Source organism: Bubalus kerabau, chromosome 5 (assembly GCF_029407905.1).
Source record: "Bubalus kerabau isolate K-KA32 ecotype Philippines breed swamp buffalo chromosome 5, PCC_UOA_SB_1v2, whole genome shotgun sequence".
Taxonomy (NCBI): domain Eukaryota; kingdom Metazoa; phylum Chordata; class Mammalia; order Artiodactyla; family Bovidae; genus Bubalus; species Bubalus kerabau.
In genome coordinates this window covers 101,461,194-101,478,030 of record NC_073628.1, presented here as the reverse complement: position 1 = coordinate 101,478,030, position 16,837 = coordinate 101,461,194, and the positions used below count along the sequence as shown (strand labels likewise).

Genomic DNA, 16,837 nt, shown 5'->3' with positions numbered 1-16,837 from the left:
CCAGAAGGACCCGAGTCCAACCTACTTGATTTTGAGGGAAACGCCCTGTGGGACTCCAACGCTGACAGCCGCCCCGAGGACACTGTGCCTGGAGATCTTCCTCTCTGCTCCGTATTCCACCACCGTCCCGAAGAAGCCGGCCCTGCAAGGAGCAGACCAGTAAGCCAGCCAGGCCCCCTGCTCCTGCTCCCCCACCAACACTAACACCACTGGCAGCCATCACCCAGGACGGAGGCCAGGCTCCCATCCCCAACTCCCTCGCCCTCCCACCACCCACGGGGAGGACGTTCAGGACGGACACCCCTGGTCAATGACCGGAGAGGAGTCCGACATTAGACGCCGAGCTCCTGAGGGTGGGATGGCAGGGTAGCAAGTCCCACGGCCTCACAAGGGAGATGCGCATTAACCCTAGCAGGCGCCCGACGGCACAGACCGGGTGGACTCCCGCGTCGGCCTGGCCAGCACTCACTTCAGGGACCCCTTCACTCGGGTCTGGTCGTCATCCTGGAATTTGTGCTGATAGCTGATGAGTGCGAAGGAGTGAGGGATTCCAAGCTGGGGAGGTGGAGGGAGAAAAGGCAGCTGAGACCGAGCTGAGGGGGTCGCCCCACCTGGCGGCCGAGCACTGTCGGGGGCAGAGGGCTTGTCCCACAGGGTGTGTAAAAATCCACCTGGAGCTGATCTTTACAAACTGGGAGATTTCACTTAAAAACCCAGTCTTCTGACTTCTCAGGAAAAATAAAAACTCCTGCACCCGAGCATGCGTTCTCACAGGGCAGCAGCTGCCTCGAGCTCCTGTCCAGCCACCACGGCACCCCGACCCCGATCCTGTGGCCTTTGGCAGAAAAGACCTCTCACTTTATGAGGGGTGGAACACAGCTCCCCTGGAGCCTGAGCACAACCCTGTTTCAGCTCCTGAGGGTGGATGGATAGAACCTGCCTTTGGCCCTGCAGGCAGTGGACTTGGGGGTGGCGGCCAAGGGACTGGAGGAGGATCCCCCGAGCTGTGCTCACCTGCAGGGCCACGGTGAAGTGGCTGGTCTTGGTGTCCCGGACGATGCTGGTGTTCATGGCTGACTGGACGCCCCAGCGCCACTGCAGGTAGCCCACCGTATTCTTGTCCAGGTTCCGGGCTAGGACAGTGGTGAGGCCCGGCCGGATGCCACGGGACGAAAACTGCAGGGCACAGTGTGTCGTCACAAAGCTGGGGGGATACACAGAGAAAGTCCCTAGATGATACCGGGCTTGTTGCCAGGCTTGGCTGTGTCCTCTCCGCCAGTCCCCACCCTGCTCACCATCACTCCCATGGTTTCCCAGGTGGCTCCCCACAAGGGGGCAGGAGGGTGATCTGGGGACTCTGTTCACTTATCCCCCTACCCCATCCTATTCCAACTGCAGCCACAACCACAGAGGCACCCGAGTATCTGCGTTCCTAAACCAGCAGGTCAAATCCTGCTGCAAGTTAGAACCACCTGCAGGCTCCCACCCCAGGTGTGCTGACTTATTGACTTGGCATGGAAAAGCTGGCCAAGCGGTGCTAACATGAGGCCATGTCTAAGTGCCCCTCACCCAGAGCCGGGCCCAGACCAATGGAGTCATTTTTCTGGGGCGCAATGGGCAGGCATCAGTGTAGTTTTCAAAGCTGCTGTGTGAGGCTGATGTGCACCCACAGCCACACAGTACGACTGAAGCTGCTTGAAAAGCTAGGAAACTGTCCCTCTGCAAGGCCTGTGAAGTTCCGTTTCCAAGGAGTCAGCCCCACCTTCTGGCTAAATAAGGGTATTTCATTTCAGTAACAAAGGGATTCACAGAACTTTTCTAAAGATGAGCAAACAGCTGGTCTCCAGTGAGCAACCCTCACTAAATGGATGCCTGTTTAGTTTTTCTCCTTCCTAAGCTCTTCCCTTCTGGCTCAGACAGTGGAGTCTGCCTGCAATGCAGGAGACCTGGGTTCGATCCCTGGGTCAGAAAGATCCCCTGGAGAAGGAAATGGCAACCTACTCCAGTATTCTTGCCTGGAGAATCCCATGGATGGAGAAGCCTGGCAGCTTATAGTCTATAGGGGTTGCAAAGAGTTGGACACAACTGAGTGACTAAGACTTTTACTTTCCTTTGGGTGTCTGTGTCTCGCTTTTGCCACTAAAATAATAATACAAGTGGTAACTGATGACATTTGCTCCTGTGCACACAAAACTCTTCCCAAGACCAGATGAATGAGGAACCAACCCCTTGCTCTCCACAGGGCCCCCAACCCAAGCCTGCCCTCATTTATCTGACACTCCAGCCACACCAGACAGAGACCCCATTATTCTGCTCTGGCCACAGTGGGATCCGGAGTCGGGGGGCAAGCAGATAGAGGACAGATAAAAGTCACCCTGAGATGTCACGAAGCAACACTTAAAAAAATCAAAACATAAAGAATGAGATCTCTGCTTAATCAAAGTAATATGATTTCGTGTTCTTATGGAGTGTGTCCTAGAGAGAGACGAACTCTGGGGAGAGAGCAGTAAGGCAGGCACTGCCCAGGGAGACTGAGAACATCCCACAGGCTGCCTGCCAGGCTCTGGGCTGATTCCACACCCACCAACAGTCACCAGTTTGGACTTGCAAATAATTTGACCCTGAGACTCAGGCACCCATAAGATGAGATAAGAGTATTAATTAGCTAGTATTCTTTCTATAAATCTTCATGATCCCAAGTCTGATAAACCAGGCACCATGATGAAATTCAATTCCAGACCCGCAAAAGCTGCAGCATGGGTGGTGACAATCCTAAGCAGACAAAGCTAGGACAACGGTGATATGGATACATACAACCCACCGGAAGTTCTGGTTAAAAGCCTAAAGCCCTGTGTCCATCCCAGACCCAGTGGGTCCGAGTCCCAGAGGAGAGGCTAGAGAAACCATGGGGGGGTCCCTGAGCCACGGCATCCGGTTCACCCCACGCCCTCTGCCTGGAAGTCCCGCTCATCTCTGCAAGGGACTCTGCTCATCTCCATTAGCTTCCAGCTCCATCTGTCAAGAAGCCACGCCCTCTCTCACGATACCACTCACTCTGTGCGTCACATGGCTCTGCACACTTGCCTTTACCAGGAACTGAAGGCAGGCTCGTAGACGAACATCTGGGGATGAAATACTATTTTTTCTTTTTTTAAAAAGATGCTACAATCCCTGGGTTGGGAAGAGCTCCTGGAAGAGGGCATGGTAACCCACTCCAGTATTCTTGCCTGGGGAATGCCATGGACAGAAGAGCCTGGTGGGCTACAGTCCATAGGGTTGCAAAGAGTGGGACACGACTGAAGCGACTTAGCACACTCTCTAGTTGTGGTATGTGGGCTTCTCACTGCGGTGGCTTCTCTCGTCATGGAGCACAGGCTCTACAGCATGGACTTCAGTAGCTGTGGCCTGTGAGCTCAGTTGCTCCGTGGCATGTGGGATCTTCTAGGATCAGGGATTGAATCTGTCCCCTGCACTGGTGGTCAGATTCCCAAACTCTGGGCCACCAGGGAAGCCCTGCTTTTCTTTTCAGACATGTGCTCCTTTCCAGGACTCCTTCAGCTGCGTTTCAGTCGCCAGATGAACGAGCTGTTTATCCTCCACCCAGTTCTTCTACCTGAGCTCACACAGGTACCCTTAATGGGGAATAAGGACACGTGTGTCCTATAAGGGACAGTCCTAGGGGTGCAACATCACTGCAAAAGCAAAGATGAAGCTGGGGTGGGGGCAGTTTAATATTCCGGCCTAACACAAAGCTACCAGAGAGAGGTTGACAGGCCACCTCACTCACTGCCTCACTGCTTGGTAAAGCCCCATTCCAGACCCGAAACTGTTCTCTGCAACAAAGAACTGACCCACTAGTGCATAAAGACTCAGACCAGGACCCACTTCCCTGTGAGCATGCATTCCCTCCAGGGCCTCACATCATGGTCCTCACAGCCCACGGAACCAGGCAGGGGCCTTTCCCCACAAAGCAGGAACCTGAGGACCATGGAGGGCCTGGTCCCGGGCTGGGACAAGGGCAGGCCCCTCCCAGCCCACTGCCCAATCCAGTGCTCTCTGCACCAAGCACACTGCCTGGACCCCGTGCCAGCGTGGCAGGGTCTGCCCGCAGTGACCGTGCGGGTCAGAGATGGTAACTCCAGATGACCTGACAAGAAAAATACACAGGCTCTGGTCTAAATACACAAAGACCACCAAAGGGCATTTATCTCCATATACTTACCATCTTGGTGTGAGATTACGGAACAGCTTCAGGCCAAATAAAGGCCCCTGCAGATCCCCAGCTCCAAATTCTAACTGTTCAAAAAAAAAAAAAAAAAAGAATTAATGGTGTTTTACCTCACAGCAGTAACCAAGGTGTCAGTAAGCACTTCTGGTTTTAATTTCTTCATTTAATTCAAAGCCACCAGCCCTTGCCAGGCCTCTAAAAGTAGGGGCAGGAAGATTCTTAGTATCTCATTCTAACCTTTGACAAAGGGAGATGACTATGTGCACAGACCCAAAGGAGGCAGGTTTCAGTGAGGTGAGTCTCCTCAAGGAGCCCCTCCCCAGACAGCGCTGCGGGCCGCTGGTCCCTGTTGCCCTAGCTGGAGCCGTCCGCACACCGCCTTCTGCCGGCGGGTTTGGCCCTGTCCGCGCAGTGCTGGCTATTGTGCAGGTCCATCTGCTCTGCCTCACCGTCTGCAGGTCTCACAGGTGACTGGAGATGGCTCTCAGGGGTCTGACGTGAAACCCACCAGCGGCTCTGCTCTCACAGCTGTGAAGTCCAGCCGATCCTGGCTGCCTCATTACTAGTCTGGGTGACTTTAAAGGCAACTCCTCAATGTTAATTTGATGCGGCTCAATTTGCTTGGCAGAACTGGCTGTTTAATGACTGCCGAGCAGTGAACCAGCGCACTAAGACAGAGGTGACCCGCCTTCCGAATTGTGCAGGAGAAGGGAAGGGCCTGCAGGCTTGTTTAAGGAATAGAGATGCTGAGTTTCCAGATTTCTGGAAGCTCCAGGGGAATCCTGTTGCTCTGTCCTGACTGTAAGCTGATGGCAGGCTCAGCGCGCCCCTCAGACATGAGACACAGGTTTCTAGTGGGGACCATCAGTTGATACAAGTTTGACAGCTGCACTGTTATACCTGATGTGGCCACTGAGGTCATTCTGAGGGTGGGCTTGGTGGCTGACAACCCGATCTCCCGCTGGCGTGCTTACCTCTCCCCAGCCCTTCGCAGAAGTGACTCGTCTGAGCGCAAAGTTAATGGAACCCCCTCCATTCCCATTCTGGGTTGAGAGGCTTCCAGAGAGGATGGCTGTGTCTGAAGCTGTCAGGGGTGCCTAGGAAATGATATTAGCCAGTAATATAGTAATTGAAGTAACCGAAAGTGCGAGGACAGCAGTCTGCCCAGTGCGCCCTGAGTGTGAGGCCAGAAGCACAGGTGTGTCTGCAGCTCGAGCGGGCAGGATGTGGGCCTGCTGCACCCCTCCCCCACTGTGCCATTGAATGGCACCTGGCCACCATGGTCAGGTTTTGCAAAAGCTTGAACGTGCAAATTCCAAAAAACCAGGATCAATGTAGGGCTAGATGCTGGTTTCCAGCGTCCCCTCAGCATCAGGCTCCATGGTGACATCACCCATGGGGACGTCCAGGACTCCCCAGTCCTGCCTGCGGCCGCACTGACTGACTGGAAGCCCCAGGAGGGGGAGAGTTTCCCTGAGTTGGGACTTCAAGTTCCAGGCTGATGCACTTGAGCAGAAGTGGATAAGCTGAAGGGGCAGAGACCTGTCGTAACCGTCAGCAGATGGCCCAACACTGCCACGTCCCAATGTCGGCCAGACAGATGACACTTCAGTGACCCCAGGGCTCAGCACACAGGAGCATGTGCCTTCAAACTCAGACCCATTCCTGGAATTTCCCAGAGATCTGGTTTTGCTCCTAAAATCATCATGACTTTGGCTCCCACTTCTCCTAGACCATGAGCGTAGTGGTGGCCCTCCACCACCTGCTGGAGAGCCCCGGGACCCTGAAGCTAAGTGTCACCCTACCCCCCAACCCTGCACTCATGCTGCTAACATGTGGGTCAGGAAAGCAGGATAAACAAGGTTGTGACTGGAGCTATTCTTTTTTCAAGTGGCTAACTGCACCCTTTCATGAATAGAGATGAGAAAACCCTGAGCAGACTGTCAGTCCAGCTGTGTGTGGTGCTGCACCTCATTAACCCAAGCCCCCCCACGAGTCCCCCTGCACTGGGGGACATGTCTGTGGCTTTACCTCAATGGACTGTGATATGTGCATCTTGTTAATTTCAATCTGCGGAAAGCCACTTCCGGACACATCCTCGTACTCCTCCTCATAGCGATCAAAAAGGTCAGTGGCATCGATGCCAACACTGATGGTCCCCTGTGGCAGAAAAACAAGCCGTCAGCATCAGGCCTGGGATTTGTGGGAAGAAAGACAATACTACACACTCCAGAAGCCATGGGATTCACTGGGCATGCACGACTCCACTGGCCCACAGAGCATGAATGTCACAGCTCACACCAAGCAGCGGCCGAGCACCAAAGTCTTCTAGAGTCAGAAAACCAGGTGTGAAGTGGGCGAGTGACTTACCGAGGACAAATGGTGGGAAGTGAAATGAAACTGCCTGGCTCATGGCTCGCTATTGCTTACCTATGGTTTTAACCCACAAATGCAGAAAACAACCAGAAACTAGCTACATGGGAGAAACACTCTTAATATTCAATTCCAAACACTGATATGTCACAAAGTACCTTAAATTTCTTTAAAACATAAAAAAATACCTTCAAAGACAGAAGTGCAAACCAAATTATATACAAATGGGAGATTTAAAAATTATTCTGCCTCAAGTTATGAGAAACAGAACCCCCTATTCTCTCAGGAAACACGCCAAAATTTTGCTGACTGATAAAAATGCTCTTTACTCAGGAAATCAGTATTTATTATTTTATTTTACTGTCATAAGACTTTTCAAATTAGATACTTAAAAAAAAAAGTAGTTTATTTGACTCTGTCAGGTCTTAGCTGTGGCACAAAGCATTTTTGTTGCAGCGTGCAGGCTCTCTAGTCATGGTGTGTGGGCTTACTTGCCCTATAGCATGTGGGTCTTAGTTCCCCGACCAGAGCTCGAACCCATGTCCCCGGCACTGCAGGGTGGATTCTTAACTACTGGACCACCAGGGAAGTCCCTCAAATGGGCAGCTACCTTAGTCCAACATATAAAGACATGACTCCACACACATTTTCATTAAATTCTCTGCAGTGCATGAAAAAAACTTTATTGAGGTTTAATTTACATATAATATAAACTGCTCCTGTTTGAAGTGTGCAATTTCATGAGTTTTGACAGGTGTGTACACTTGTGAAACCACCTCCAAAATCACTATACAGAACATTTCTACCACCCCAAAAGAAGCTTAGGAGAATGTGTTTTTCTCCTGGGGAAGGGGACTTGTGAACGAAAATGTGTGAGGGAAACGCAGGAGGAGACAGTGAGTATCCATCTGCCTGTGAGGAGTGCAGTGGGAAGGAGGTGGCAGAGGAGGGGCTGGAGGCTGCCAGGCCTGGGTGGTCATGGGAGACGTCACAGGTGGGATTTATCTGGGATAACACAGTTTAACCCCGATGTTTTGGTTGGCTCAGCAATCACCCTAGATGTTTTTTAAAAAGTGATATCATCACCAACAGTATTTTCATCACCATCACTATACAGTCCATGGAATTCTCCAGGCCAGAATACTGGAGTGGGTAGCCTCTCCCTTTTCCAGGGGATCTTCCCAACCCAGAGATTGAACCCAGGTCTCTTGCACTGCAGGTGGATTCTTAACCAGCTGAGCTACCAAGGAAGCCCATTTTCATCACCAACAGGAATCAAACCTGTGTGTCCCCTACACTGGCTGGCAGATTCTTATCCACTGTGTCACCAGGGAAGTCCCTATAAACTGTTTCTCAACACTGACCATCCACAGTGCTAATTCCAGCCATATGAAAATTAAAAGCCTCAGATCTGCCTTAGAAACACCAGCGTCTTCAATAGTGAGTTGTTCTTTAAAGAGTACGGCCAAAAGTGAGGCTGCCAGCAGCAGGGGTATTTACATACAGCTGTGGAAAAATGACTTTACATTTAGATCAAAAGGTAGTTCCTCTATGTTAATTTCACTCTTTTTTCCATGCTAAGGTTCATAAGGCACACATGAAATATACAGCAATAGCTGTTTGTAAGTTGGTATCAGCAGAAGCTCACAACTGCTAATGTACCAGTTTTACATCAGTGTCAACCAGACGTTTCAAACGAGAAATGACTGGTTCTCTGAAGGTGAAACACCTGCTTACTGTAATCCTGTAAGCTCAAAAGTTCCACACTGAATGTAAAATGCTGTGCTTTTGTGGTGATACTCAAATACCAATTTTGGTGAAGGTACAGCCTCCTGGTAAAAGTGCTTTAATTAAATCAAGAAACCCATGGAGCAGAAATAGTCTTAGAATTATAGTGCACACAATGCATAATTTTGTTAAAATGAGCTGTGATATTCTGCCTACGGAAAATAAAGCTAAAGTTGTCAAAATACACAAACACTTTTGTGTATTCAGAGTAACAAGATCATTTCTTGTGAAGCCTATTCTGAATAGAAGAACTGCAGCATGTGTTAAATCTGTGTTTTAGGAAAGTGTGAACCTTTGTAGAACTGCTTTTAAAAACCCTTAAATCATGCAACTTTAAAATATTTAAGAAACTGCAATCACTGAAAACTGTGTAACTAAGACTACTGTGAAACTGATCTCTTGAGGAAGGAAAAACTAAACAAATAAAATAAGAGCTCTGTTTATTGCATTTTGAAATTACAGAATGGCATTTTGGAATATCTCAATTTTGGGTAGGAGTCGTCTGGTGGAGCTGTCATTTTCAATTAAATTTATATTCTTTCCTGGAATGGGATGAAATTAATGAGGTTTGCCTACAGTTTTATGGCATCTCAACTTGAAGCATTCAAAAGATCATAAACAATTTATTTCAGAAATTTGTCAAAGAAAAAAAGTATTCTGAATGGAGGCAAAAAGACAATACCTGTGAAAAATATTTACATGTTCTGAAACAAAGAAACTTAAAATTGAGAGTATTTTCGCAATTAAGAATACTATGGTTTATAGACCACGGTAACAAATTATGGTGAGAATGCAGAGAAAAGGGAACCCTACCACACTGTTGGTGGGAATGTAAACCAGTACAGCCACTGTGGAAAGGTTCCTTAAAAAACTAAAACAGAGCTACCATATGGTCCAGCAATCCCATTCCTGGGTATAGAGCCAAAGAAAATGAAAACACTGATTTGAAAGATGTAAAAGAAGATCAGCCCTGGGTGTTCTTTGCAAGGAATGATGCTAAAGCTGAAACTCCAGTACTTTGGCCACCTCATGCAAAGAGTTGACTCATTGGAAAAGACTCTGATGCTGGGAGGGATTGGGGACAGGAGGAAAAGAGGACAACAGAGGATGAGATGGCTGGATGGCATCACTGACTCGACGGACGTGAGTTTGAGTGAACTCCGGGAGCTGGTGATGGACAGGGAGGCCTGGCATGCTGTGATGCATGGGGTCGCAAAGAGTCAGACACGACTGAGCAACTGAACTGAACTGATGTACCCCTAAGTTATATCACAGCAGCATTATTTACAAAAGACAAGGAAGCAACCTAAAGTGTCCACTGACAGAGGAACAGATGGAGAGGATGTGGTAGATATATACAATGGAATACTACTCAGTCGTAAAAAAAGGACAAAGGCTTGTCACTTGCAGCATGTATGAACCTAGAGGGTATTATTTTTGAATATAAATGGAGCACAATCTATCAAGATTTTGAGTCATTATGTTGTACACTTGAAACTAAAATAATACTGTAAACTGATTATACAATTTTAAAAAAGATGCTAAGTGAAATAAGTAAAAGAAAAAGAAAATATTACAGTATACAGAGAGGAATCAAATATGCCAAAAATGTCAAAATCTACTAAATAAATTTGCTCCTTGTATGAACATGGTCAGCAATGTTGTGAAGGGAAAAAAAAAAAAGACACTGAGAAGACATTCTTCAGAAAAACAGCAGTGACACAGTGTGGCCTTGAGAATCCCGCATGCGGGAACCCCAGGCTTCAGAGTCCCTCCTTGACCTCCATGGACCCAGGACTCGTCTTCATCCAAGAGGATGCTGTGGACGGGATGGCGCAGACTCCAAGGCCAGGTCGCAAGGGACCCTGCAGCTTCATCTGGGGATATGCTTTTGAGGGGCAGTTAGCTACCCTGTAACAATGCAAGTACCCTGCAACTGCTGGGCTGCTGGGATGGGAGGAAGCCCGACCTAGAGCAGGGAGAGGCTGTATGTGAGAAATGGCAGGCCACCATCAGCCACCCCAGCTGCAGTTATGAGGGGCACCCGTGTGCCTCTTTTTCAACAGGACACAGCTGCCATCAGCTGTGAGCACACGAGCACACTCCAAGCAAGCACCATCGGGCTGAGTCTCATTAACCCACGGGTGTGTGAGAGGAGATCAAATCGTTCTCACAAGCCACTGAGTTCTGGAGTGGTTTGTCATGCAGCAATACGTAACCAGAACACAAAATACCAGAGAGAGAACTTATTAAAGTATATGAGTGTGTGCCAAGAATAATGAGTCTGCTTCTGCTACTTTCTTGTAAACATCCCTTTCACTCTCAAAAATGTCCTAGTCTGGATGATGAATGGCACAGTTGCCCCGCCTACAGGTCACTGTGAGGATGCTGGCTGACCATGAAGGACGTGAGCTACCAGAGTGCAGAGCAGAGCCACCTGGTCTGACCCGCCGGCTCCTCTGGCTCTGTGCTGGGGCCAGGAGGGAAGCAGGATCATGAACCACTGATTCACAAGCCACTGATTTACATATGTGGGTTTCGTCACTGGCCAACTCATTCAACTCTTGAGTTTTCAGTTTGTTCTCTCATTCTAAGTGAAAGTGGAAAGTGTTAGTCGTTCAGTCGTGTCCAACTCTTTGCAACCCCACGGACTGTAGCCTCTCAGGTTCCTCTGTCCATGGGATTCTCTGGGCAAGAACACTGCAGTGAGTAGCCATTCCCTTCTCCAGGGGATCTTCCTGACCCAGGGATCGAACCTGGGTCTCCCACATTACAGGCAGATTTTTCTTTTTTTTACCATCTGAGCCACCAGGGAAGCCTCTCTTTCTTTCTAAAAGTTATTTACTTGGCTGCACCAGGTCTTAGTTGTGGCACACAAACCCTTAGTTCCAGCACGTGGGATCTTAGTTCCCTGATCAGGTATCAAACCTGGGCGCCTTGCATTGGGAACTTGGGAGTCTTAAGCACTGGACTACCAGGCAAGTCCCTCACTTGGTTCTTTAAAGAAAGGCAGTCAGGGACTTCCTGGGGGTCCACTGATTAAGACTCTGTACTCCCAATGCAGGGGGCATGGGTTTAATCCTGCTTGGGGAACTAAGATCCCATATATCACATGATGCGGCCAAACAAATAAAGACAGGCAATCACACCATATACAAATAATGAAAATCCTTCCAATATTTAAGTCTTTTACTATTTGTCTAGTTGTATTGGCTAAAACTTCCAGAATAACATCAAAGACAGTTTTCTTTCCTTTCCCAAAGAAAACCTCTGAAATGATAAACATCTGTGTTAACTCCACATTTAACTGACTCACCAGAGGGTAGAGCAGACTCTGCTGCTGCTGCTGCTAAGTCACTTCAGTCGTGTCCGACTCTGTGCGACCCCATAGATGGCAGCCCACCAGGCTCCCCCATCCCTGGGATTCTCCAGGCAAGAACACTGGAGTGGGTTGCCATTTCCTTCTCCAATGCATGAAAGTGAAAAGTGAAAGTGAAGTTGCTCGGTCGTGTCCGACCCTCAGTGACCCCATGGACTGCAGCCTACCAGGCTCCTCTGTCCATGGGATTTTCCAGGCAAGAGTACTGGAGTGTGGTGCCAGTGCCTTCTCCGAGAGCAGACTCTAGAAGTTTAAAAACAGTGCTCAAGGCATCACTTTCTCTCAACTATTTTGTTGTTTCTTTAAATAAGGCCCCAATAGTCAAAAACTCCAATGAGCCAGTCACTTTTGTGATTCGACAGCCTTTGGTGCTGACAAGGTCATGGAAAATGACCACCCCTTCCCCTCCAAAAAAGAAAAAAAATGACCCAGAGGAGTGGAGAAGTGAGGAGAACCTGAGGCTCAGCTTGCCAGCTATGTCTGAGGAGCCGCCCCAGACAGGGACTGATCAGGTCACTGTGCAGCTGCAAGGACAGGTCCTCCTCACTTCAGAGAGTGGTCCTGATGCTTGCTTTCTCCTCTTCTTCTGTTTCCAGGAAAACAACCTTCTAAAAATTGACCGGTCATAGCACCAGAATTAGACTTCCCTACGAGTCAAACAGGGTTTGGCTGCAACTTACAATTCATTTTCACTTCCAACATAATATGCTTTTCATACAGTGGGAAGACATGACTTAGGAATGAGAGGCAGATTTGGGTTAGACTTCTTCCAACCACTAACTCAATATATGCAAGTTTATATCCTTTTATTATTAAATTGGTACTAAATCAGATTTTATCAAATGAAAAGTTTACAATGGAAAATACTTTCAAAGAATCTTTGCTATTAAGTATGAAACACAAAACTTTTAAAGTATTTTGTTTTCTCCCTGCTACGAGCACATTTCACCTTATTTTCCTACAATAGGGTAGTCACACACTTTTCATAAACAGCCCGGTATCAGCGCTTAAGGTTTTGTGGGCAGATGGTCTGCTCTGATGCTATAGTGCAAAACAGCCAAAGGGAATCTGTAAATGAACAAGCTTTGCTATATAACAATAAAACTGTATTTATGGACACTGAAGCTTGAGTTTCATATTGTTTTTATGTATGACAAAATATTATTCTTTTGATTTCCTAAAAGCCATTGAAACAAGCAACACTTATTAGCTCCTGAGCTGGACAAAAAGAGGTAGCAGGCCACCACTGTGTGCTGACCTTTGTCCAAGGGCACCTAACTCTGCTGTCAGAGCATCAAGGACAATGACAGTGACAAGTCTCGTACAGTCCTTTCCATGCAATGATAACACTACTGAAAAACTGCCGCGAGACACCCAGCAGCTGCAGATGTTCAACTGAGAACTCTGTGACTTTTCTGAGGCTGAAAGTTTCAATCTAGAGCATGGGACAGTCACACCATGCCCCCCACCCCGGCCTCAACCAGAGCGAACAGACTCCACGGGAGCACACCCCATGGTTCCATACTATTTTCAATCAGGTCATAGTCATAAGAGTATAACACAGGTTGTCAAAAGAATCTGATTTACTTAGTTTCTCAAGTTTTGAGCTACTGAATAAAAATCACAAACTGCTAAGATTCAAAGATTTAATGAGCTAAACACAAGGGGAAGTAGCTGACTGCTACTTGTAAATACTTATTCCAATCTGTAAATTACAACCCCATTGGATCACTATCCTCCTGAATGACCAAATATCTATCCTTAATTCAATCCCCGCCCTTTGTTCTTTAACCATTAACGAAACACTGTAAAAAATATATCTTTTTATTCTTTCATCTGTAGACTACTGCATTCTTCTGTATTCTTCTCATATTCAGCCACCCATCTGAATTTCTGGGGTGGGGACGTGTAAAAACACAGATTCCCAGGTAGAAGCCTGATAATCTGAATTTTTAATAGGCAAACACATTGTGATGTACATCAGTTAACTGACTAGTTTCGCTGACGTTGTTCAGTTGCTCAGTTGTGTCCTGCTCTTTGCGACCTCATGGACTACAGCATGCCAGGCTTCTCTGTCCTTCACCATCTCTTAGAGTTTGCTAAAACTCATGTCCATTAAATTGATGATGCCATCCAACCATTTCATCCTCTATGTCATCCCCTTCTCCTCTTGCCCTCAACCTTTCCCATCATCAGGGTCTTTTCCAGTGAGTTGGCTCTTTGCATCAGGTGGCCAAACTATTGGAGCTTCAGCATCAGCATCAGTTCTTTCAACGAATATTCAGGGTTGATTTGCTTTAGGACCAACTGGTTTGATCTTCTTGCAGTCCAAAGGACTCTCAAGAGTCTTCTCTAGCACCACAGTTCAAAAGCATCGGTGCTTAGCCTTCCTTATGGTCCAACTCTCACATCTGTACATAACTACTGGAAAAACCACAGCTTTGACTAGGTGGACCTTTGTCGGCAAAGTGATATCTCTGCTTTTCAATATGCTGTCTATGTTTGTCATAGCTTTTCTTCCAAGGAGCAAACATCTTTTAATTTAATGGCTGCAGTCCCTGTCCACAGTGATTTTGGAGCCTAAGAAAATAAACTCTGCCACTGTTTCCATTTTTTCCCCATCTATTTTTCATGACTGGGCCACCTTATCTGCCTCCTGAGAAATGTGTATGTAGGTCAAGAAGCAACAGTTAGAACCGGACATGGAACAATGGACTGGTTCCAAATTGGGAAAGGAGTATGTCAAGGCTGTATATTGCCATTCTGCTTATTTAACTTATATGCAGAGTACATCATGCAAAATGCTGGGCTGGATAAAGCATAAGCTGGAATCAAGATTGCCAGAAGAAATACCAATAACTTCAGATATGCACCACCCTTATGGCAGAAAGTGAAGAACTAAAGAACCTCTTGATCAAGGTGAAAGAGGAGAGTGAAAAAGTTGGCTTAAATCTCAACATTCAAAAAACAAAGATCACGGCATCCAGTCAAATCACTTCATGGTAAATACATGGGGAAACAATGGAAATAGTGACAGACTTTATTTTCTTGGGCTCCAAAATCACGGCAGATGGTAACTGCAGCCATGAAATTAAAAGACATTTGCTCCTTGGAAGAAAAGCTATGACCATCCTAGACAGCATATCAAAAAGCAAAAACATTACTTTTCTGACAAAGGTCCATCTAGTCAAATTTATGGTTTTTCCAGTAGTCATGTGTGGATGTGAGAGTTGGACTATAAAGAAAGCTGAGCACTGAAGAATTGATGGTTTTGAACTGTGGTGTTGGAGAAGACTCTTAAGAGTCCCTTGGACTGCAAGGAGATCCAACCAGTCCATCCTAAAGGAAATCAGTCCTGAATATTCATTGGAAGGACTGATGCTGAAGCTGAAACTCCAATACTTGCACCACCTGATGTGAAGAACTGACTCACTGGAAAAGACCCTAATGCTGGGAAAGATTGAAGGCAGGAAGAGAAGGGGACGACAGAGGATGAGATGGTTGGATGGCATCACTGAGTCGATGGACATGAATTTGAGCAAGCTCCAGGAGTTGGTGATGGACAGGGAAGCCGTGTGTGCTGTAGTCCATGGGGTTGCAAAGAGTTGGACACGACTGAGCAACTGAACTGACTGATTTTCCATGAAGTGATGGGACCGGATTCGGTGATTATTGTTTTCTGAATGCTGAGTTTTAAGCTGGCTTTTTAGGTTTTCAACTCAACTTACCAGGGCTTCTAAGGAAACTCGGTCCCAACTGCAATGCTGCCCCACTACCCCGCCCCGTAGCCTTTAATCCTGACACTTAGTTTATCAGCCGTCTCTCTGGCAGGATGCAGATGCAGCTACGACCCAGGTAAAAGAGCTTTCTACACATCCCTCCAGTTGGCCACCTTGCCTCTCCCCCAAAGATCCACTTAATATCACAGCACTTTTTCGACCTGGTCCCTTCTCCTTTGGTGACACCATCCTGGTTTGTTCACTTTCAACAGCAGCGCATTTCTGCATATGGTAAATTGCCCCTTTCTGCCACTAAGCACAACAAACATATGGGTTCAAACAGCTTTTCTTCTGCATGATTATCCTGTCAGCCAAGTCGATTCGGTTTACGACATTAGAGTCACTTCCATGGAATAGACTGAAACTATAACCATGGACTCATTCCAAGGGCTATAATCATTAGGCATGGCAACCAAAACAAATCTTTAAAAAAAAAAAAAAAACTTTACGAAACTACTTTGGGCTTACATGTCTTCCTTGACACATTATTTTATATTTTTTCTTCCTGATAAAGTTGAATTGTGATTTTCAGCTAACCACAGAAAACCACACCGATAAGATGGCCCTTCTAAAATCAGGAAGACATAAACTTACCAGGGAGTTTATGTCAACCTCTGTAACAGTGAAAGGAGAACAAATGGTCCAGGGAACCCAGAAACAATCTTTACGAAACTCTTATGTAACAGGGTCCAAAAGAAAGGAAATGATACTCTCAAAGTCAGACAATGAAGCCCACTAAACAATCTTTGACTTAACATCCTGCTTCTTATGGGGTCTGGACAAGTTCATTAAAAAGGCAGTGAAAAGTCTGACTCCCAGAACTGGCTCCTGTCCAGAGAGAGAAGATTTATGGGTATTAGCAAAAGAAAGGGATGACAGTAATTAATATGATGTGAACACGGCAGAGAACAAGCCTATTGTATGATCTTAAGGATGGAGAGAGGAAGGCCAGGGTAGTCCCCTCAGACCCCAGTCACACTCAGCCCTCAAGGATGCAGATGAACCTCACCATCTGTCTGATTATAAATCCCCTCCCCAGTATCGGCTCAACGCGGAGTGCCCTGGAGACCCTGGGACCCAACAACCTAAGCTTGGCATTTTCCAGCAGGAAATACAAATAGAGGAATTTGATCACACATAGCCGGAAAGACAGGAAACAGGTGATGAAGCTAAGGATTCTGGGGTCTGAGGATATGACCTTATGCTCTGGGCCTCACGGCAAACTTCTCATTTCACAGAGGGAGAAACCGAGCTCAAGCTGGAGAAGTGACTGGGTCCAGGGCCCAGAGC

At 47.3% G+C, this 16,837-nt stretch overlaps 1 protein-coding gene across 1 annotated transcript in view; it reads right to left on the bottom strand.

The window, feature by feature from the left end:
* Positions 1-16,837, bottom strand: part of DNAJC11 (DnaJ heat shock protein family (Hsp40) member C11) — a 70,056-nt gene that overhangs the window by 14,171 nt on the left and 39,048 nt on the right. Inside the window, exons 5-10 of the mRNA XM_055582419.1 lie at positions 6,260-6,388; positions 5,203-5,325; positions 4,223-4,296; positions 1,015-1,204; positions 470-555; positions 26-142 (exon numbers count right to left, since the gene is read on the bottom strand). Of these exons, the coding sequence (XP_055438394.1) occupies positions 26-142; positions 470-555; positions 1,015-1,204; positions 4,223-4,296; positions 5,203-5,325; positions 6,260-6,388 (719 nt within the window). The remainder of the gene's footprint in view (positions 1-25; positions 143-469; positions 556-1,014; positions 1,205-4,222; positions 4,297-5,202; positions 5,326-6,259; positions 6,389-16,837) is intronic.